Genomic DNA, 23,153 nt, shown 5'->3' with positions numbered 1-23,153 from the left:
CGGACCACTCGGGCAAAGTCTTGACTAATAGTGGGCCACCAAAATCCGGCAAGCATTGCTTTCCTAGCCAATGCTATTCCTCCGAGATGCTCTATGCAACACCCTTCGTGAATCTCCCGGAGGACATAATCCACCTCTCTCATAGATAAGCACTTTAGTAGTGGTCCCTGAAATGATCTCCTGTACAAGATATTATTTAAAAGAACAAACTTGGGAGCTTGTCTCTTGATTTTTTGAGATTGAGCTTTATCTTCAGGAATTCATTGTTTACAATGAATTTTATCAGGGGTGTCATCCACGAATCCTCTGGTGCTGGCAGTGTCTCTTCTTCAGTGGATAGAATTACCCGGGAAACATGCAATACTTCTCGGGTACTGACTTCTGATAAAGAGGCGGTCATCATTGACAAAGCATCTGCTTCCCCATTCTCGTCTCGGGGTATCTGCTCAATACTCCAATCCACAAAAAACTTCTGTCTGGGATTTAATGAGCTTGAGATATTTAAGCATCCTATCATCCTTAGCTTCATAAACGCCCTTTACCTGCTGAGTGATCGTTGTGAATCAAAATGATCCGGGAAGCTCCAACTTCCCGGCCAGCTCGGATACCGACGAGAACAGTCTCGTACTCTGCCTCATTGTTAGTCACCCGGGAGTCTATTCTGAGTGCCGGTTTAATCTTCTCTCCCGAGGGAGCTATTATCACAACTCCTACACCACACCCCGAAATGCTAGACGCCCCATCCACAAATACCCTCCAGACCTCCTCTTCATCAGGTTGGACCATCTCTGACAAGAAATCTGACAAGGTCTATGCTTTGATGGCAACCTGGGGCCTATATTCAACATCGTATTCTCCTAGCTCCACTGTCCACTTGATCATCCTCCCTGAAACTTCTAAATAAGTCATAATCCTCCCGAGAGGACTATTAGTCAGCACAATAATTTGATGCGACAGAAAATAAGGTCGCAGTTTCCGGGTAGTCACAACAAGAGCAAGGGCTATATTCTCTACCTCACTGTAGCGGAGCTCGGGGCCTCTTAGAGCATGGCTGACATAATAGACAGGCCTCTGATCAGAGCCTTCTTATTTTATCAGTACTGAGCTGACAACATATTCTGTAGTGGATAGATAAACAAATAATTTATTCCCGGGCTCTGGCTTCACTAAGACAGGAAGCTCTGCTAGATGATTCTTAAGATCCTGGAAGGCTTGTTCTCATTTCTCATCACATCCGAACTATTGTGCCTTTCGCAAGACCTGGAAAAATGGATAACTTCGATGTGCTGACCGAGATATGAACCGGGAATGAGAAGCAATTCTCCCGGTCAGCTTTTGAACTTCTCGGACAGACCGAGGAGATGGCATGTCCAGTACGGACTTGACTTTTTCTTGATTTACCTCAATCCCCCCGTCAGTAACCATAAATCCCAAAAATTCACCACTCTTCACGCCAAAGATACATTTAGCCGGGTTAAGCTTAATTCCATACTGCATAAGCGTGGCAAAAATCTCCTTCAAATCGAAGATGATATCAGAGAACTCCCTGGACTTCCCCAAGATATCATCCACATACAACTCTACATTGCTGCCCAACTTCTTCTCAAAAACTTTGTTCATGAGACGCTAATAGGTGGACACTGCGTTCTTTAACCCCTAAAGGCATGACAACATAGCAGAATGTGCCTCCCGAGGTGATGAAGCTGGCATTGTCTTGATCCTCCTTGGCCAGGGGAATTTGATGATACCCCTTGTAAGCATCCATGAAACTAAGCAGCTCACATCCAGAGGTGGAATCCACCAACTGGTCAATTCTAGGCAGTGGATGATCTTTGGGGCAAGCTTTATTGAGATCCCTGAAGTCCATACACATCCTCCACTTCCCGGTAGATTTTGGCATCAACACCACATTGAGAACCATGTAGGAAATTGTACTTCCCGAATGTGGCCGGCTTTCAGCAAATCTTTAACATGTACATCAATCACTTTGTCCTTCTCATGACCGAAGTGTCTCTTCTTTTGCTTCACAGTTAGAGATCCCGGGAGGATGTTCAAGTGATGCTCCGCTATCAAGGGTGAGATCCCTACCAACTCCAGATGGGACCAGGAAAAAACATTAAGATTAGTTTTTAAACAATTTATCAAACTAACCCGGGTGGATAAGTCAAGGTCTCAAGCCACCCGGATTTCTTTGCCTGGCACAATCTCCACCACCTCCTGCTCCTCTTCTGCCACAAAGTGCATTTCTTCCTTCTCCACTACCCTCTCCATCTCTCCACAACTCTGAACTTTCTACCTTCCTTCCTTGCTCTCTTCTGGTCCACCACTACTGCTTCTACATAACACTTCCAAGAAGAAGGCTGATCTCCCCGAACTTCACCTACCCGGCTTCCTATTGGGAACTTAATCTTTTGGTGATGGGTGGATGCTACGACCCTTAGCTCATTCATGGCTGGCCGCCCCAAAATGATATTATATGATGACGGGGCATCCACTACAGTGAAAGTGGTCATCACCGTCTCCTTCAGCTCCACGGTGCCCAAAGATAAGGGCAGGACGATCTCCCCTTCTGGATAGATAGCATGGCCAGAAAAGCCCAAAAGCGATATGTTTACTGCTTCCAAATGATATCCCTGTAAATTCATTTGTATAATGGTCTCCTTGAAAATAACATTTACAGATCTTCCCGAGTCCACGAAGACCCTCATAATATCATAATTTGCTGTCTTGGCTTGAATTATCAGGGCATCGTTGTGGGGAAGATTGACACCTTCCAAATCTTCCGGGCCAAAACTAATCACTGCCTCATCCTTCCTCACCCCTTCTACCTCCATAAAATCCCTTCTGCTTCTCGACTTATGAGCCCGATTAGAATCACCGTCAGCACAACCTCTAGATATCATTTTAATTACCCCCAAGACAGGGGATGAAGACTTCTTCCTCTCGGGCTCTGCATCTCTCCTCCCCCTCGGGGCATTTCTTGAATCTTCACTGGCACTGGGACCGGGATACCGAGCTGCCCAAGGTGGCAATCTCGGACTCTTGCTAGGTTGATTATGTCCCTGGACAGAGGACGTGACATAATCTCTTTTAACCGTTTTGCAGTCCTCCGTATTGTGATAACATACTTTATGAAGGGTGCAAAACCTCTTCTTTTTAGTCCTGGTGTATTGCTGAGATGGAGGCAAGCCCATGCTACACTCTTGGACCTCCTTGTCCCGGATAATCTTCAAGGGCACATGATGAGAAAAATGTCTCGGGTTACTCCTTCTTGGCCCCCTCTCCTCGGGCTTAGATACTCAGTCTCCTCTTTCTCTCCTTACCGACTCCCTCTTCTGCTTCTGGGCCTCCTCCATGTTAATATACTTTTCTGCCCGAGCTAGCAAATCGTCAAAGTCTCCGGGCGTCTTCTTCGTTAGTAACTGGAAAAATTCACCCTCCCTCAAACCCTGAGTGAATGCAGTTGTCTTGGTCTCAAGGGCGCAAGAGGGGACATCCAAATCCACTCTGTTAAATCTCCGAATATAAGCCCTCAGACTCTCTTCCTAGCTCTGTTTCACTTCAAAAAGACTAAATGCAGTCTTTTTGTATTTCTTACTGCTACTAAAATGGTGTAAAAACACCTTCTGAAAGTCCTCAAAAGAATGGATACTCTGAGGAGCCAGTCACTTAAACCACCTCTGCACTGAGTCAACTAGAGTGGTCAAAAATACTTTGCACTTATTCTGTCAGCATAACAGTGCAACATGGCCATATTTTCGAACCTAGCCAGATGCTCCTCGGGGTCTGCATTTCCATCATAATCTTTAACTTTGGCAAACTTAAAATTCTCGGGAAGAGGTTCCCGGACAATAGTTTCAGAAAACAGACAACCCTTAATGACTACCCGAGAATGACTTCTACCCTCCATCGGTCCGTCCAACACCCTCATGTTTTGTCTCAACTCTTGCAACTCCTCTACCACAGTAGGGACTTGGACCCATCACTTGATTCTCTCTCTTCGCTCTCCGCTTCCTCCTTCCCCGCCTCATGCTCTCTTTCCTGGTCTCCTCCTGCATGCGTATCTTGATGAGAAGCATCTATCCGGGCTTACGGCTTTTTCCACTACCTCGGATATAATCCGAGACTCTTCCGGGGATAAAGTAATGACAGGTGGAGGTCCTGTGGGTGGAGGAACACCATGTCCTGAGATACGTGTATCATTTCCACAAACCCGGGAATTATCTTGGTTGGTTCTTCTGGTAGGAGCCATATCAACGTCTTAAGATCAATTTCCCACAGACGACGTCAATGATGTTATCCGAGTAAATCGGGTGAGCAAAAGTCGGGACGATCCACCGGTTGGTGATATAGTATGATGTTTTAGGGAAATGAGCAAGTAGGCTTGTCAAATTGGGTCAGGCCCGTCGGGCCGGCCCGTCGGGCCGGCCCGCCCCGCCATAAAAATTGAGTGGATTGGGTTGATAAAATAGCAACCCGTTTGGAGGTGGGCCAAATGGGTTGAGCCCGTTTGGGTTGCGGGCCAAACGGGTTGAGCCCGTTTGGGTTGCGGGTTGGCCCGCCAAATTAGGGTATAATTTTATATTTTAAGTTTTATATAAAAATTCTTATTTCTTCCTTATTTTTTCTCATGTGCCTAAGCCTGCCAAATTAGGGTAGAATTTTATATTTTTAAGTTTCATATAAAAATTCCTATTTCTTCCTTATTTTTTCTCATTTGCCTAACTTCAATCACTCTGTAAAATCTCTATGCTTCTATTTTTTTGAAGATGTTATCAGTGTTCTAAAAAGCGGTAGGCGGTAGGCGGGCGGTCACTTACTGCCTACCGCCTAGGCGTTTAGGCGGGGCCTAGGCGGCCGCCTAGGCGGTTTTTTTTTAAGCCCAAAAAACTTGTGACATATACGAGTTTTACTATAAAATACAACTTTTATATCTAAAACTATGATTTTCTATGCAATAATAAATTAATAATATTTAGCATATAGATATTAATACATTTTTATATATTACTAATATTGGTCAATCACTATCATTTGTTTGCTATAACCTTCGTATAATCCATGATACTTCAACATTTTTCCGACAAAATATATAGATATTAAGTCTAAACATCTATTTCTTCTTGTTCATCTCCATATTTTTCCAACACTTTTTCTGTATCAGATTCAAACTCAAAATCCATGGCGTCTTCCTCCTCTTCATCCGATACAAATTCTTCTTAGTGGTGCTTCTCATTCCTCTCTTAGGCCCATTTGAAAACATTGAACATTGGATAAAAAGTAAGATTTTAAAGGCCCAATTTTTTTTAAAAAAAAACAAATCCGCCTAGGCGCTATCCGCCCAGGCGGCGACCATCCCGCCTAGGCGGCGGCCGCTTAATGTGGCAGCGCCCAGCCCCGTCGCCCAGCCAAAAATCGAGGCGGTGGGCAACCGCCCACCGCCTAGGCGCCGCCTAGGCGGTGCTAGGCGGCGCCTTTTAGAACACTGGATGTTATAATCTTCAGTCTCCTCCCTTTTTTTAATATTTAACTCGAACTAATCCAGAATTATCGAAATAATATAGTAAATAAAGTAATTATGTGTATTGTTGAACACATAATATTACATGAGTTAATTTTTAGTACATGTGTACGATGAAATCTTGTGTGAATTAGAATAAGCACTTTATTTTTTTATAGATTATGTTGATTATTGTATGCTTTCAATGTCTCATTTCAATGTTTTTAAGTTTTTTATGAAATTATTTGACTGAAATATATTTTTTCTCTATGTTTATTTTAATAATGTTTAGTATTTTTTTTAAAAAAAAATAATAAGCGGGTTGGCCCGCCTAACCCGCGGCCCAAGGTGGGTTGGGCTGGGTTGGCCATTTAGAGGCCCGCCAAAATGGCGGGTTGGCCCGCCCCGCCCCGCCTAATGGCGGGTTTCGACGGGTTGCGGGCTGGCCCGCCCCGTCGGCCCGCTTTGACATGTATATGAGCAAGGAAGATATATCTGTGAGGAAAATATATCTCGGACTTCCACCGCAACCTGCCGACAGTGAAATGAACTCGTGAATGGGCGCCAGAGAGGTGTCCGGCATATCCACTTCGATGCTTAAGTCAGCAGGTGAAGGAGAAAAGCGAAATGGCTTGTATATGTGGTGATATACGTGAAGTGCTCAAGAGTTCTGAAATCCTGCCTCTGTAAATGAGAATGATACCTGCTATTTAAAGGAGGAAATCTAATGATTACCTTGCTTTCAGTGCCCAGCTACTAAGTATGGTAAGGCGGCTGCCCATACCCTATGCTTCTGATGGCTTCTCTGACACGTCAAAGCCATGTTGTTCTGACAGAAATGATTGCCAAGCATGAGGTAGCCCATACTGATGCACTCGAGTGTGACACACTTCTCGAGATAGCCCGGGTAGAAAGTTCCCGAGAGCTTGTATGAGAGCCCAAGCAGAAAATATCACGGGAGATCCCATACCCGACTGATGAAGAAAATGATCTGTATATTGATTCTATTTGGGCTATCCATTTAATTTCCCGGGTCATCCATGACCCGCGCTCCTATGGGGTATCACCCATGGTCATTTTGGAATTCAGCATGGAATTTACAATAAGTTTTCATAAAATACCGATTTATTCACATACATTGCATCATATTATGCATTTCTCAAATTATTAATCATATTGTACTATATATTTGATTTTTTGTATTGTTATTGTTTCTGACTTGTTGCCGATCAGCTATTGACTGAATGAATTACTAAATCCTTGAACAACTGTCTATGTACCAGACTGCTATTCCACTGGACAACACAGCTTCGGCCCAGAAAGTGAGTCCAATGAACAACGAGTTTTAACCCTAGTATATAGTTCATTTGAACTACGTAACTTCGGTCCAAAAATGTGAATCACTTTGGCTGGTAAATGATCGATTGTACAGATTCAAGTAAGGTACACTAAATATTGGTGATAGTTGTCTCTTTGTCCTATAACATTCACTTCAGAGTCATAAACAATCATTGCATTTCACTTCACAATATTTCTTCATATCAATATATGAATATGAATATATGTCATTTCATATTGAAACATTAAACTGATATATTACCATTGATTTGTTATAACTATACATATATGATCAATTTATTCTCTCACTAAGTCCCCAAATATTTAACTTCTATTTATTATAAATTACAAATATATGATTACATGAGTCAAAATATGATGAAAATGTTGAATTAATAAAATTGTAACATTACTGTGAATTAGTATATTTTGAAAAAGTAAATATAATTATACAAAGAATGGTGTTTGGCTGGACTTGCAAATAAAAATGCAGAAAATGAAATGCTATTGCAAGGATCGTGGATTTTTCCGTAAGCTCATGGAAGGTATATCTAATCACCAGAACAATTTTTTTTTTAATAAAAAACATGTATTTAATAATTTGTGGTAGTTCAACATAACAAGGTGATTGGATTTGCTGTTTTAACAGCTGTAAAGTTAAAAGTAATAGCCCAGCATAGCTCATGATGATGATGCGATGGCACATGTGGCGAAAGATACATCCAACTTCTTAGCATCGGCGGGAAAATTCGACCCTACCCCTGCAGGCACTGCCTGCAGGGGTAGATCCAAGGGCCAGAAAAAATTCTGGCCCATTTTTTTTTATTTTTTATTTTCCCCACTCCCCATGAAGTGAATTTTGGGCCCTTGATATGGTGTGGGGGCACTGCCCCCACACCCAGCGTGTACTTTACCCGCATCGGCGTCGGATATCTTGTTGCAGAAGCAAATGACTAAATCATTTCTAGTACTCACAAAACCTATATGATATGGTTTGTAAAATCTCTACTTTTTCATCAAACTTAGAATATAATATTCATCATCTTTTCCAATTGCATACTAATTTAATGTTGTCCATATCCGCTGTCACATTAATTAAAAGATTAAAAATTGACTACAAAAATAACGTAGGATTATCGGTGAATCTAAGTTCAGACACTCAAGATTCGAAATAAAGCAGTCATATTATGAGATATTATTACTCCAAATGTCTTCGAAGGCCCACTTTCACATACACCAATAACATATTGGGAAAAAAAACTCACAAGACATCTGTAAACAGCTTCGTCCATATATAAATATTTCCAGTTCACAACTCTTCATTTAACCAAAGCAACAGCCGGCATCTCCATCATCAGTTTTAATTCAAAATAAATGAAAAAACAGAATACAAACCTAGCAATCTCCGAATCATATATATGTTTTATTCAAAGCTTCAGATTTCGGGCATAAACATATTGCTTAGAATTATGCCGTCCCACCACTGATATTCCAACCTTTTTTGTTACCAAACAGATACAATGTGGGTAATTTTTTAATCAGACAACCACCAATATAATGACCCACCACTATTTCGTTCAAGAAAATGTTTTTTCTTACATCGATATCTCTAACAAGTAATAACAATTCCCCCATGAGAGAGATGAATAAGGCCCCACCAACTAAACCTGAGCTGTAATATATTCCTACAGTTGTAGGCATGGCAAATTACTAAACTAGACGCAAGTAGGCCGACAGTGTATAGGCCTCCGGATGTTTTTTCAGCACTTTCCAAATACAATTTAGTCATTTTCAGTCGGAAACCGACGCTATTTGTAGTTCCTATCAATTAATTCCCCAAGAAAAAGCGACGAGGACTTGAATTTGCTGTAAAGAAACACTCTTGAACAAATAATGGGGTATTCCTTTTCTTTTATGCGAATAATAGAATACAAATGGATCGTGGCGCGGAGTCGATCAAAATAAGAAGGGGAAAAATGTCAAGAAAGAAGGAACTATCGAACAAAATGAAAAAAACCCAATATGAATTGTTTAAAAAATAATGAAAAAAAGTCACTGGGCAATTTACCGGCCGGCTAAAGAGTGGCGTTACAGATTCACGTCGAGTGGCGGTACAGATCATAGGGGGCCCACAATGAGTCGAGTGGGCAAGGTTGATTAGAGTCTAGCCGGAGCCACGGCTTGCCGCTGCCGCTCCAGTGTAGCAAGCTCACTGGACCGGGGTGAAGGTTCCTGCAGCTCCCACGCACATTATCCCCTCCCAGGCCATGCTGATTCCAACGGTGCTCGATGGGTGCCACGTGTCCTGCGAAGACGAGCAAGTACGGCGGCAGCGAGCCCAGCTCGTATATCCTGTACGGGTTCGTCTTCTGTATCTCCATCCACCACTCGATCTGGCGAGTGTACCCGAACCGCCTCCACTTACCGAGATCTATCACCATTACGCCTGTGTTGAAATAACAGGGGCTCCGGCCAGAAAACACGCCGGAGAATCTAGCGTCCGACCAGAAATGCTTCGTGAAATACTTGGTGAAATTGGCGTGGCAATATTCGGGTGCTCCGATAGTCTTCTTCCCCAAGCTAGTGTTCCAAAGCTTCCAGATGTCATCGACCAGAACTAGATCGGAATCCAGATAAATGACCCGCTTCACACAGGATTCCAGAAGATCTGCCAGATAATTTCTCGCATAATTCAGGGGCTGTTCAAGCGCTTGCCTCACGGAGCTCGATATCAGGCTCCGGACTCGTTCGGGGTCAAAATAATACACTTTGAATTTCAAATCGGGAAAAGTGGAACGGACTAGGGTTTCCAGACCCGTTTCTGAAACAAGGAAATGGAAGAACACACTTTCTGGACACTTGGAATGCTGGAGAATCGAATGGACGGCGGCCAATGAACCTCGCAGATATTCGACATCGAGAGTAATCGCCACGTGAACGAGAGAAGGATCGCAGACGCTGGGTTTCCCCAACGTTGTCGAGTGGCACTCGTCCGCATTGCGGAACGCTTCAACTTTTCGAAAGGAAAATTTGGCAGATGGGTTAGTAGAAGTGGGAAATCTGAGATACATGTCGGCCTGAGACGAAGTAATAGCTTCTGCAGGATGAAAAGATTGCAAGGAAGGAGAAAGTACAACTATTACCATCGCTGCGGAGAAAAACCCAGAGAATCTCATTATCCACAGCATTTTGGGTCTGTGAACAAATCTGTGGCCTTTCCTACTGGGTTTACAGCGGAGACGATGGGAGTGAATCGACGAGACAAGGAACGCTAGGGTTCCTCTAAGGTCCGCCAGAGTGGGAGGGGAAATGAATGATTCAGTCTCTGGAGGAAAAATGGAGAGCCCTCATTGACAGATTTTGGTCCGCTTTTCAGAAAAAGGAATGGGTTGTTGCCGTGGGAAGGAAGCGAAGGTCCATCGTAGAGAAAGAATCAATCCATGAATGTGCCTTCAAGGAAGGGAAAACCGAGAAATGGAGCAGTCAGTCTCACTCACAAATCGAAGTGGAGAGGAAGAGAAAACAGAGATGGAGGAGGGTTTCTTTTGTTTGTTCAGTTCCACCGTCGAAAATCCTAAATTACTTTAATTAATATTCTCACCAAGTACGAAAAAGTGGTGGCAGAGTTTGGAAAGGCCAGCTGTGATTTGTCTTGCATCACATTCACAATTCAGTCCCTTTCTTTTGCACTGATCATCTTCTATTTATTTATTTATTTATTTTTTAAATCCCTTTCAAAACATTAATTGCCGATTAACCTCTTCTGTTATTTATTATAAACCATTGTTCGTTAGAATTTCCTAATATTGATTTTGTACAAAAGACAAAATGATAGGCAATTATTTAAGAAGAACAAATTCAATTTCTATACGCAAAAAATAGATTTAGGAAACTACATCCTATCATTTTGGTCGAACAAGTTCGGTTTTACCTTTCCTAAGGAGGGAGGGGAATTTCACCAATCATTTGTTAATCTGCCAAAACACTACTACAATTGTCACATTCTAGTCCTGGCTATCATAAATTTTGATATTCCTTTTTTTTTTTAAAAAAAGGAAAAATAAAAAAGAATGGCTAATAAATTCGGTTTAGACCGACGTAGGTACCATCATAATTCATTTAATCGAAGTAGGTAGCATCATTCAATGGAACCCAAGTATATGCTATTATCTGATCAAGGCAAAAATTCCATACACTTGGGGTTTGGTCTGTGAGTCAAAATAATTAAGTTATGTTGGTTGGTATCTAGTGAGTCGGGCAAGTTTTCGTGGATCGGATGTGAGTCGAGCTGAATCTACATGGACGAACAAACATTAAAGAACATTAAAAGTATTTCCGACATAACTCTTCTTTTGTTTAAGTCAGTCTTGTGAACAAACTTAAATGTACGAGTACAGTAGCATTTGTGTAAGTAATAAGTGAATATATAAAATCATACAAGATACCTCATATTTATAGAGTTGATGCTAAATATCTTGTATGATAAGCATTCTAGATAGCCAAATCTTCCTTATGAAAATGACTCTAGTAGGGTAAGTTATCTAAAATACAAGATTTTATTGATTTTATCTTTGCTAATTTATAATTTTTAATGTTATATACCCAAATTTATTTCGAATTCTTTTTATGTCATGAGAGTTTTAGTTCAGAAGTCTTGCATGGATAAGACATTATTCATTTCCATATTTGTTTGAGTTCGGGTCGGTATATTTTTAGCTCGGATGTTCAGGAGGTATCATTCTAAGGGCTCTTACAGAGCATAGAGTAGTTCATACCCGATCATAATCTGGACTCGTTTTCAAGTTTGACCGCATTAATCTTAGGTCTATCACCTTTGTAAATAGGCAAGCTCACGTGTGGTATGGTTCGGGTTAATGTGCTTCCGATAGGGTCGGGTTTTCGGGGATATAAATAGTATTTTCTCGTCTAAAATAATTATGAAATTTAGACCAAGTGTTAGCGTCTGACCCAAATACAACGAGTATATTCTTAATTCTATCTTCTTTTTGGCATTACTTATATTGATATCTGGACCGTTGAAATGGACACCTGAGATTGAGATCCAAGTGTTTAGTGCTTTCACTTGGATCTCTGTTTGTGTTTGTTTGGTTGCAGCTAGGGAATTGAAATAAATGAGAATGGATGATTAAGATCTCGATCTGTGTGAATCAAAACCCCGATCTGCCTGTTACTTATTCTTGATCGTTCGATACACATGTGGACAACCATGATTTTTTGCTATTTTGTATCCTCGATGCGACGTTTCATGTTCCGGCTATAAATTACACCGCCCGATTATGTTTGATCATGTCGTCATGATGACATGTACTAAAATTTAAATATGTGGTCCCTCGCCATGATTTTAACCTTTCCAACCTTGTTACTCTTCCAAACTGTTAGCTCACTCCTAACCATGAAATTTCTGCGCTCGGAATTTTTATTTGTTTGCTTTAGTAAGGTATTTGTCATATTCTCCTGGTGAAATGCCTAGTCCTGACCCCCGAGCCATTAACGAGGTAGCTCAATTTGCAGAAGCCCTTTTTTCTCCCTAGATTTCTAGTACCGTGCACGAGAATGCCCATGAGTGACATCTTAGGGAAGTCAAGGCCTTAGAGGCCCAAATAAGAGGAGCTTGACTTAAATGGTATGAGGTGGAAAGATCCTATTTTAACCATTACCTGGCTGACTCCCTTAGGAAGAAGTCGGGGATGCCCAATGGTTTCAATCTGGCTATGCTTAAGGTGAGTGACTGAGCCTATAATCTACCCCTAGGCTACTAGAACTTCTATAAGGACCAAGTAGATATGGGGCCTTAGGTTTCTCGTCCCTAAACTGATCCAAGGCATGTGTAAATAATATGGCATCTTCTTGGTTAACTTCCCCCTAACTAATATTTTACCATTTTAACCTTAGGGTTTTTTTAAAGAAAATATTTTGGCATTAAGAGTACCGTAGGTGTTTTTCTTAGGTTTGTACATATAAATAGAGTAGGTCTGGGTTGGTTTTATATTAATTTGAAAATCGAGCACCAATTTTTTGGGAGTAACACTTCTTATCATAATAGGTGGTCGAACCAGTACCTTTTTGTTTCCTTCCCCGAGCCCTATGTCTGTGATATGACCTGGGAGGATGAAATAATTATTAGGTCCCCCTATCGCTTTGAGCCCAAGCTGAGGCTCAAATTTTTTTTACTCAATATGTCGGCTAGATAATTCTGGACCTTAAGCCTAATTAAGGATGGTGTTTGGTGCCGCTTCGGATTTTGTAGGAAGGGAGTCGAAATAGAGGTGTTTTTAGGTGGAGCTCGAGCCCTCCGTTCTCTTTTTTTTAGCTTAACTATTTTCTTCCTCGTGCAGACAAAAGGATGGTGAGCGTTGAGATGATCAAGTCCATGAAGAGGAAGAAGGACAAACTAGAGGATCATTCTGAGCAAGATTATCTCCAAAGAAGATGGTCTGGAAGGAAAAAAAGAAAAAAAAAAGAAGAAGGCTCCCGGTATCTGAGACCTTTATTCTGGCCAATAGTGAAGCTTGGGGGCTCTTCAAAGAAAGCTCAAGCTGAGAAGAGCCCTATGATAAATGTCGGGCTCTCACCTTCCACTCACCACCCTAGGTCAAGAAGCTCCTATATGGTCCTGAGGCTTCTTTTCTCCTTAACTCGTCAGGTGTGATGACCCTAGCCCTGAATTTGTTTATATTTTGTTTGTTTGTTTTTTTGTAGTTGTAATAGTTTTGCTAGGCCCTTTCTAATGAAACATGTTTTCCATTACCGCCGAGCCTTTAATTTCTTGAGTAACACATCAATATTTACTGATTGAAATAACCAATTGAACATATCAACATTAATAACCCAACCCGAGATTCTGTTCGAGACCAATGTGCACAAATTTTACCAATTGTCACTACAACAAAAACGCAAAACGACAACAGATAACTGCCAGAAAATCGTCGTAACTGACTGTGTTGTTGAAAGTGCGCTCAACGACAACGGTTTTAAACCGTTGTCGTAGCTATCATATTGCGACAATTTTCTCTAATTAGCGACGGTTTATGATATACCATCGCTAAAATTAGCGAAGATTTCTGACTAACAACGATTTAAGATATATCATCGCTAAAATTAGCGACGATTTTTTACTAAGGCATCGTTAATTAGCGACGGTTTAGAAAAACACCGTCGCTATGTATGGATGGTATGAACTGCCCAAACAAGAATTCTTGAACAGCGAACAACCAATTCAGATATTAACGACCAAGAAGTGCTGGATTCTATTTCAGATAGGCCCTGAAAGGAGAAGGAAGGATGGAATGCCAACAGGCGTCTATTATTGAATTGATCCCATCGTACCCATTTTTGGAACGTCTAGTGCCAAAGTCACTGAATGGGTAAGTCGCCAATCCTTGGACTATGTAATATACTTTATTTGATGGGTGGCGGGTGGGCATTTTACAAGAGGTTTCTAATCTACCCTTGTGTGATTCATGTTGAAGCATATAATTGGGGGTGGGTGCAGGGCAGACGATTTTAAAGCAGACTTCCCATTCATTAGATAGAGAAGATCACCAAGATTGCATGATCCGCTGTCGAACTTATTCCAATTCCAATAGTTCGGATCAAACCGATTCGATACGAGCTCTCTTATTGAATTTATCATTCAACGAGCATTCTCAATATTATGCTTTGAAGAGGACTCGAACCTCCACGCTCTTTAGCACGATATTTAAGTCTCGCGTGTCTACCATTTCACCACCAAGGCATCTTGAAAGTGCATCCTATTCCATGAATAAGATATCTATCTAGTGTGATGTATGAAATATATGACAAAGGTGGAGTATTTCTTTCGATCGGTCATATAGGCCCGAGTTGGACATCCAATTGCTTCGATTTGAATTATCCGGAGAATACAATGCCTTATTTATATAGCAAATATAAAAAAGATGGTCAATCAAACATATTTTATTTCTCGATTCAATAGAAGCTCAAAGAGGGGAATATTATCCCCAAAATAGCAAGAGATATGGAAAAAGCAGGTCCGATTACGCCTATTCCTAATCATAAATGGGATGGAACGATGTAAGGGATCCATATGTAAACACAGTATCTATTTAGATATGCTTGAACGACCCCTTGAGAATGTATATAACCTTATTTCAGCCTGGTCCGATATGGAATGAACTTATAATCATGGAATCGACTCGATCATCAGATTATAAGTTCATAACCTTATCCCATTGCCGTTTTGGTCGGAACAGATCTACTAATTCTTTGATTCCAGTTAGTAAGAGGGATCTTAAACTAAGAAATAGAACCTAGAAGCTAAAAAAAAGTATCTTGAGCAATCGCAATAATCGGATTCATTGATATTCCTGGTATAGTAGATGCTATCACACATACATTCATACTCAATTCGATGAAATTGTTTGATCTTAAAGGAGATATTCTATCATTTCGCACGTGAGGGGTGATTTTTATAATTTCGCACGTGAGGGGTGATTTCTTGGTTTCGTCCAGACATTAATAACTTGATTATTTTAAGATAATAGTAGATAGAAACAACGCTTTTAAGGAGACCTATTAAAACCAAGGAATATATGTAATAGCCGAGCCCGATGTACGGTACGGTTTAAGCTTTGTATGTTTATTTGGGTTATGTGATTAGATGTTAAGAGTTGTGTTTATGGGTCATAGTATTATTGGTTGTTATTGTCTTGAGGTGTTAGTTGTTGTTGGTTGTTCGTTTCAGTGTTTCGGATCGATTTTGGTTGCATTGATATGTTTCTTGGCCGTGACCAGAGTGCACCCGCGGTAGTGCAAGCAGTGCACCCGCGGTCTACTGTTCATCATTTTATGGTTGGGAGGCCGTAGCATCACCGCACCCGCGGTGATAGGAGTACCGCACCCGCAGTCATCGTGTTCTAGGATTTTGGTTGGTTGCCGTGAGCATGGCGCACCCGCGGTGTTTGTAGCAGCGCGCCCGCGGTCGTGCATTATTGAGGTATGGTCGAGATTTAAGTGGGTAGTTGGCTTTACTTTCCTCATTCTTTCCTCTTTCATTTCGATTTTCCTCTCTAGAGCTTAGGGTTTTCTTCATTTCTTTTGCTTCCTATCTTCGATTCAAGCTTTTAGTTGGCGATTCGAGTTGAGATCGAAGTTCTTCTTGGTGCTAGGAAGCTAAGGTAAGATTTTGGTGTTATTATTTCATGGTTTTGGGAAAGAGATGATTTGGGTTTGATGTTTATGTTGGTTTTATGGATTAATTGACATGGGTTCTTGATTATTGAGTTGATGATGGTGTTATTAATGGATTATTGTTGCAGGATTTCACCCAAGGAGTTAGATTCAAGGTGTTCTTGTGGTTTGTAAGTGGAATTTCATCCCTTGTGCTCACATGATATTATATGTATTGTGTTTCAAAGGTTTTAATATGTTATTCCCTTCATTTGATCCTTGAGTATGTATTGATTTCATTGTTATGTATATTGGAGACAATTTAATGTCTCAATTATGGAAAGGGAATACGAGAGAAAAGAAAGAGTATGCAAAGTGTTTGTTTAAATGCTATAGAGAGAGTTTCAAATGTTTTATTGGATTGATAGATACATAGTCAGAGATTGCATGCAATTAGTTGATCAACGACCATAGGCTTATATCCCTCAGAGTTTTCGATTTATATCGATGGGATACGAGCACCACAGACAGAGTTACTGTTGATATCAATCCAACCAGAGTAAAGAGAAATACCATCTTATGGCTATGCTATTGCTATGATATTTATTTAGAGTTGATGGTATTTATGTTTTTAAAGCTATGATTTTCAGAGTATGATATATTCATTGCTATGTAAAAGTTCCACTTGCTGAGTTTTATACTAATTTCAGTTATTTCATGTGATGCAGATAAGAGCGACGGACCGGGACGTTGACTGTGGACAGAGGGTCATATGCATGCCATGTTGGAAGGAAGATTTTTGGACATGATCATAGGAATGATATTTTGTATTTTGCTTTGTCATTTAAATGATCATGTATATATTTTATTGTAAAGATGTTTGAAGAAATGTATTTTGAAACTCCTTCCATATATTTGAAAGAAAATTTTATTTCCGCTGTGTTTTTATTTAATCGGGTCAGAGGTGTCACATTTAGTGGTATCAGAGCCGTGTTCTTCGGACCAATGCATATGACTTCGTCTACTTTCAACTGTCCGGGTATGTTTTCTTTGGCATCTATCCATTGTTATCTATTGATATGTCTTTTGTGAGCACATTGTAGAGTATGCCACCTAAGAGGAAAGCCGTAGAGGGTGAGGATAGTTCTTCCTCGAGAGTTGTTGATGAGTTCGGCAAGTTATTGAAAGAGCAGGCCAAAGTTCATAGTGAGCAGATCCAGCAGTTGCTTCGATTGCAAGGAGCATGTCAGGGCAGAGGTCAAGGTAGAGGGCATGTTGCTCAGGTTGTTGGTACTGATGCCATCTTTTCTGCTTTCAAGAGGATGGATCCGCCAGAGTATCCAGGGAGCACCGATCCTTTAGTTGCTGTAGAGTGGATCAAGGCTCTTGAAGCTATCTTTGATCATTTCCACTACGAAGACAGAGACCGAATCAGCTGTGCAGTATTCATGTTGGTTAAAGCTGCTCGCATATGGTGGAACGCAACCAAGGTTGGTGTTGATGTTTCGACATTGAAGTGGTCAGAGTTTACAGATTTGTTCTATGACAAGTATTTCCCCGACGCGCTTTGAGCAAGGAAGGTTACGGAGTTCTTGGAGCTTAGACAGGGAAGCATGAATGTTGACGAGTATATCCTGAAGTTCGAGGAGGGTTGTTTATTTGCTCCGTACATTGCTTCCAATGACAGAGATAAAGGTGCTCATTTCATTCGAGGCCTTCGTGCAGAGATCAGAAGAGATATCAACATGTCCAAAGCTGTGACTTTCAAGGAGATTGTGTCCAAGGCTTTGTTGGCCGAGCAGGACGAGAAAGACATTGCCAGAGAGAGGCAAGCGAGGCATCAGACCATTGCTCAGAGAGGCCAGAGTTCGAGTAAGCGAGGCAGGGATCGATTCAAGGGGAAAGGCAAGATGGAGTCGAGTCCTAGACCACCGACAGTTCCAGTTGTTCCATCTGATCCCGAGAAGCCTTTGTGTCCTAAGTGCGGTAGACTTCATCGGGGAGAGTGCAGATTTGGCACTCATTCTTGTTATCGTTGTGGCACGGCAGGCCACATTGCCAGAGATTGTCCCAGAGGAGCTAGCCAAGAGAAGGTGCAGGGTCGTATCTTTACGATGACAAAGGAAGGTATTAATCATGATTCTTCTATGATATCTAGCACTATTTTAATTTCAAGCAGAGTAGCTACGACATTGATTGATACTGGTCCTACTCATTCATTTATGTTAGAATTATTTTTGAGATCTTTGGGTTTAGTTCCTTCTGTTATTCCCCTCCAGTTCAATGTTGTTTTGCCTTCGGGGGATGTGTTGTGCCCGATGTTTATTGTCTATGCATGTTCTGTGCGTATTGATGAGCGAGAGGTCTTTGCTGATTTGATTGTTATCCCGATGGTTGTCTTTGATGTTATTCTTGGAATGGATTGGCTATCGACCTACCGTGCAGTGATTGATTGTGTTGCTAAGACGGTGTCATTTGCAGATGATGGCAATAGTGGAGGTATGCTCGCCAGTGCAGGTACTTCGCTGGTCCTTCCTTTTATTTCATGTCTTGAGGCTGAGAAGTTGTTGAGTAGAGGTTGTGATGGATTTTTGGCTTCTATTGTTGATGTGGATAATATTGTGAAGCTGAATATTGATGATATTGATGTGGTGAGGGAGTTTGCTGATGTGTTTGAGGATGATGTGCCGGGGTTGCCGCCGGATAGAGATGTTGAGTTTGTGATTGATCTAGCTCCAGGTACGGTTCCTATTTCTAAGGCTCCGTATAGGATGGCCCCTACCGAGATGAAAGAGTTGAAAATGCAGTTGCAGGATCTATTGGACAAAGGTTTTATTCGTCCGAGTTCTTCGCCTTGGGGAGCTCCGGTTCTTTTTGTTAAGAAGAAAGATGGGTCGTTGCGGCTGTGTATTGATTACAGAGAGCTCAACAAAGTGACTGTCAAGAATAAGTATCCGTTGCCACGGATAGATGATTTGTTTGATCAGCTGCATGGGGCTACTGTATTTTCGAATATTGATCTTTGGTCTGGCTACTATCAGTTGAAGGTTAGGGAGTCTGATATCCCTAAGACGGCGTTCCGGACCAGGTACGGTCATTATGAGTTTCTTGTGATGTCTTTTGGTCTAACCAATGCTCCTTCAGTCTTTATGGACCTGATGAACCGTGTGTTCAAGCCGTTTTTGGATAGCTTCGTCATTGTTTTCATCGACGACATCTTGATCTATTCCAAGACCAGAGAGCTTCATTCAGAGCATCTCAGAGTTGGAGGAGATTATTTGCCAAGTTGAAGAAGTGTGAGTTTTGGTTGGATCAGATTTCTTTTCTAGGCCATGTCGTTTCGAAGGATGGTATAGCTGTTGATCCGACGAAGATCGAGGCGATTCAGAAGTGGCCTATTTCTACCACTGTATCAGAGGTACGCAGTTTCCTTGGTTTGGCGGGTTATTATCGTCGTTTCATTTCAGATTTCTCCAAGATTGCCCTGCCATTAACCAATCTGACGAGGAATACTGTGAAGTTCGAGTGGTCCATTGATTGCCAAAGTTCATTTCAAGAGTTGAAGGATAAGTTGACGACAGCTCCTGTTCTTGCATTGCCTAGTGGTTCAGAGGATTTTGTTGTCTATACGGATGCGTCGATGAAGGGTCTCGGTGCAGTGTTGATGCAGCGAGGTAAGGTTATCGCCTATGCTTCTCGCTAGTTGAAAGACTATGAGAAGAATTATCCGACGCACGATTTGGAGCTGGCAGCTGTGGTTTTCGCCCTGAAGATATGGAGACACTATTTGTATGGCGAAAAGTGTGAGATTTTCACGGACCACAAGAGTTTGAAGTATTTGTTTTCTCAGAGGGAGCTCAATATGAGGCAGAGGAGGTGGTTAGAGCTTGTCAAAGACTATGATGTGACTATCAGTTACCACCCAGGGAAAGCGAATGTTGTAGCAGACGCTTTGAGCCGTAGTCGAGTTCTTCTTTGAGTTCTTTGATTCAGAAGCCGTTGTTGTTGGACTTTCAGCGAGAGGAGATTTCTTTGGTAGTCTCTGGAACCATTGCTCGCTTTTCAGCGTTGGTCATTCGGGCTACATTGACGGACAAGATCCGTAGAGAGCAGACTGTTGATGTTCATTTGACAGAGTTGAGAGCTAGAGCAGAGGAGAGAGGTAACTCAGAGTTTGGATTGAATGGAGACGGCTTGGTGATTTTCAGAGGCCGTATTTGTGTTCCCGCTGGTGATGATATTCGGCGAGACGTCTTGACAGAGGCTCATACCGCGTCATATTCGATACACCCAGGTAGTACCAAGATGTATCAGGATCTTCGTAGACTCTATTGGTGGCCAGGTATGAAGAAAGATATTGCCATGTTTATTTCTCAGTGCCTAACTTGTCAGCAGGTGAAGATTGAGCACCAGAGACCTGCTGGGACATTGCTATCTTTGCCGATTCCTCAGTGGAAGTGGGAGCATATTACGATGGACTCCGTGACTGGTCTTCCTAGGACGCAGAAAGGTTTCAACTCTATTTGGGTTATTGTCGATCGATTGACCAAGTCAGCGCACTTTCTTCCAGTCAAGACGACGTATTCCATGAACCAGTATGCCGAGGATTACATAGCAGAGATTGTTAGACTTCACGGTGTCCCTGTGTCGATTGTGTCTGATCGTGACCCTAGATTTACCTCAGAGTTTTGGAAGAGTTTGCACAGAGCTATGGGTTCACAGTTAGCTTTCAGTACAGCATATCACCCCCAGAGTGACGGTCAATCAGAGAGAGTCATTCAGATTCTAGAGGATATGCTCAGAGCTTGTACTATCGATTATCCAGGTAGCTGGGATTCTAAGTTGCCTTTGGTTGAGTTCACGTACAATAACAGTTACCAAGCGACGATTGGCATGGCACCGTATGAAGCACTTTATGGCAGGAAGTGCAGATCGCCCTTGTATTGGGACGAGATTGGTGAGAGAAAGATTTTGGGGCCAGAGTTGGTCCAACAGACAGCTGATGTTGTTGCTGTTATTAGAGAGAGGATGAAGACAGCGCAGTCGAGACAGAAGAGCTATGCATATGTTCGTCGTAGGCCTTTACAGTTTGAGGTTGGCGATCACGTGTTTCTGAAGATAGCACCTCTCAAGGGTGTGATGCGGTTTGGCAAGAAGGGCAAGTTGAGTCCGAGATTTATTGGCCCCTTTGAGATCTTGGACAGAGTTGGTGATCGAGCTTACAGGTTAGCCCTACCGCCAGATCTTGACAGAGTCCACAATGTTTTTCATGTATCGATGCTCAGGAAGTATATTGCGAATCCTTCCCATGTTCTTCGCCACGAGCCATTGGACTTGACGCCGAATTTGACGTACCAAGAGATTCCGATTCAGATTCTGGATCGCACAGTCAGAGTATTGAGGAACAAAGAGATCGGCATTGTTAAAGTCCTTTGGAGGAATCATTTGATAGAAGAGGCTACGTGGGAACTAGAGGATGAGATGAGAGAGAAGTATCCTGAGTTATTTGTGCAGTGACGTCAATTTTGAGGACGAAATTCCTCTAAGGAGGGGAGATTGTAATAGCCGAGCCCGGTGTACGGTACGATTTAAGCTTTGTATGTTTATTTGGGTTATGTGATTAGATGTTAAGAGTTGTGTTTATGGGCTATAGTATTATTGGTTGTTATTGTCTTGAGGTGTTAGTTGTTGTTTGTTGTTCGTTTCAGTGTTTCGGATCGATTTTGGTTGCATTGATTTGTCTCTTGGCCGTGACCAGAGTGCACCCGCGGTAGTGCAAGCAGTGCACCCGCGGTCTACTATTCATCATTTTATGGTTGGGAGGCCGTAGCATCACCGCACCCGCGGTGAAGAGGACACCGCACCCGCGGTGCAGCACCGCACCCGCGGTGATAGGAGTACCGCACCCGCAGTCATCGTGTTCTAGGATTTTGGTTGGTTGCCGTGAGCATGGCGCACCCGCGGTGTTTGTAGCAGCGCGCCCGCGGTCGTGCATTATTGAGGTATGGTCGAGATTTAAGTGGGTAGTTGGCTTTACTTTCCTCATTCTTTCCTCTTTCATTTCGATTTTCCTCTCTAGAGCTTAGGGTTTTCTTCATTTCTTTTGCTTCCTATCTTTGATTCAAGCTTTTAGTTGGCGATTCGAGTTGAGATCGAAGTTCTTCTTGGTGCTAGGAAGCTAAGGTAAGATTTTGGTGTTATTATTTCATGGTTTTGGGAAAGAGATGATTTGGGTTTGATGTTTATGTTGGTTTTATCGATTAATTGACATGGGTTCTTGATTATTGAGTTGATGATGGTGTTATTAATGGATTATTGTTGCAGGATTTCACCCAAGGAGTTAGATTCAAGGTGTTCTTGTGGTTTGTAAGTGGAATTTCATCCCTTGTGCTCACATGATATTATATGTATTGTGTTTCAAAGGTTTTAATATGCTATTCCCTTCATTTGATCCTTGAGTATGTATTGATTTCATTGTTATGTATATTGGAGACAATTTAATGTCTCAATTATGGAAAGGGAATACAAGAGAAAAGAAAGAGTATGCAAAGTGTTTGTTTAAATGCTATAGAGAGAGTTTCAAATGTTTTATTAGATTGATAGATACATAGTCAGAGATTGCATGTAATTAGTTGATCAACGACCATAGGCTTATATCCCTCAGAGTTGTCGATTTATATCGATGGGATACGAGAACCACAGACAGAGTTACTATTGATATCAATCCAACCAGAGTAAAGAGAAATACCATCTTATGGCTATGCTATTGCTATGATATTTATTTCAGAGTTGATGGTATTTATGTTTTTAAAGCTATGATTTTCAGAGTATGATATGTTCATTGCTATGTAAAAGTTCCACTTGCTGAGTTTTATACTCGTTTCAGTTATTTCATGTGATGTAGATAAGAGCGACGGACCGGGACGTTGACTGTGGACAGGGGGTCATATGCATGCCATGTTGGAAGGAAGATTTTTGGACATGATCATAGGAATGATATTTTGTATTTTGCTTTGTCATTTAAATGATCATGTATATATTTTATTGTAAAGATGTTTGAAGAAATGTATTTTGAAACTTCTTCCATATATTTGAAAGAAAATTTTATTTCCGCTGTGTTTTTATTTAATCGGGTCAGAGGTGTCAC

At 41.6% G+C, this 23,153-nt stretch overlaps 2 protein-coding genes across 2 annotated transcripts; both read right to left on the bottom strand.

The window, feature by feature from the left end:
* Window positions 1-1,239: 1,239 nt before the first annotated feature.
* LOC140821413 (uncharacterized) lies at window positions 1,240-3,194 on the bottom strand. The gene is made up of 3 exons (XM_073181899.1): window positions 2,263-3,194; window positions 1,673-1,964; window positions 1,240-1,626 (listed from the first exon to the last, which is right to left on the bottom strand). The coding sequence occupies exons 1-3, from the start codon at window positions 3,192-3,194 to the stop codon at window positions 1,240-1,242; spliced, it is 1,611 nt and encodes a 536-aa protein (XP_073038000.1).
* A 4,935-nt stretch (window positions 3,195-8,129) lies between these two features.
* LOC140821415 (probable galacturonosyltransferase-like 7) lies at window positions 8,130-10,517 on the bottom strand. The gene has a single exon (XM_073181901.1). It carries the CDS (start codon window positions 10,024-10,026, stop codon window positions 8,935-8,937), a length of 1,092 nt encoding a protein of 363 aa, XP_073038002.1. The 5' UTR covers window positions 10,027-10,517; the 3' UTR covers window positions 8,130-8,934.
* Window positions 10,518-23,153: the final 12,636 nt, after the last annotated feature.

Source organism: Primulina eburnea, unplaced genomic scaffold (genome assembly GCF_022965805.1).
Source record: "Primulina eburnea isolate SZY01 unplaced genomic scaffold, ASM2296580v1 ctg564_ERROPOS167911, whole genome shotgun sequence".
In the NCBI taxonomy this organism is placed as follows: domain Eukaryota; kingdom Viridiplantae; phylum Streptophyta; class Magnoliopsida; order Lamiales; family Gesneriaceae; genus Primulina; species Primulina eburnea.
Note: the sequence above shows the minus strand (reverse complement) of the source record. Positions and strands in the feature narration are given on the sequence as shown.

Excerpts from the sequence above, each read along its gene's own strand:
- LOC140821413 (XM_073181899.1), bottom strand. The coding sequence starts at position 3,194 with ATGGGCTTGCCTCCATCTCAGCAATACACCAGGACTAAAAAGAAGAGG. Across the intron at positions 1,965-2,262 it reads GTTGTGGAGAGATGGAGAGG|ATTTGCTGAAAGCCGGCCAC; the intron begins GTAGTGGAGAAG and ends TACATGTTAAAG. Across the intron at positions 1,627-1,672 it reads CGGGAGGCACATTCTGCTAT|CGTCTCATGAACAAAGTTTT; the intron begins GTTGTCATGCCT and ends TCCACCTATTAG.
- LOC140821415 (XM_073181901.1), bottom strand. The coding sequence starts at position 10,026 with ATGCTGTGGATAATGAGATTCTCTGGGTTTTTCTCCGCAGCGATGGTA.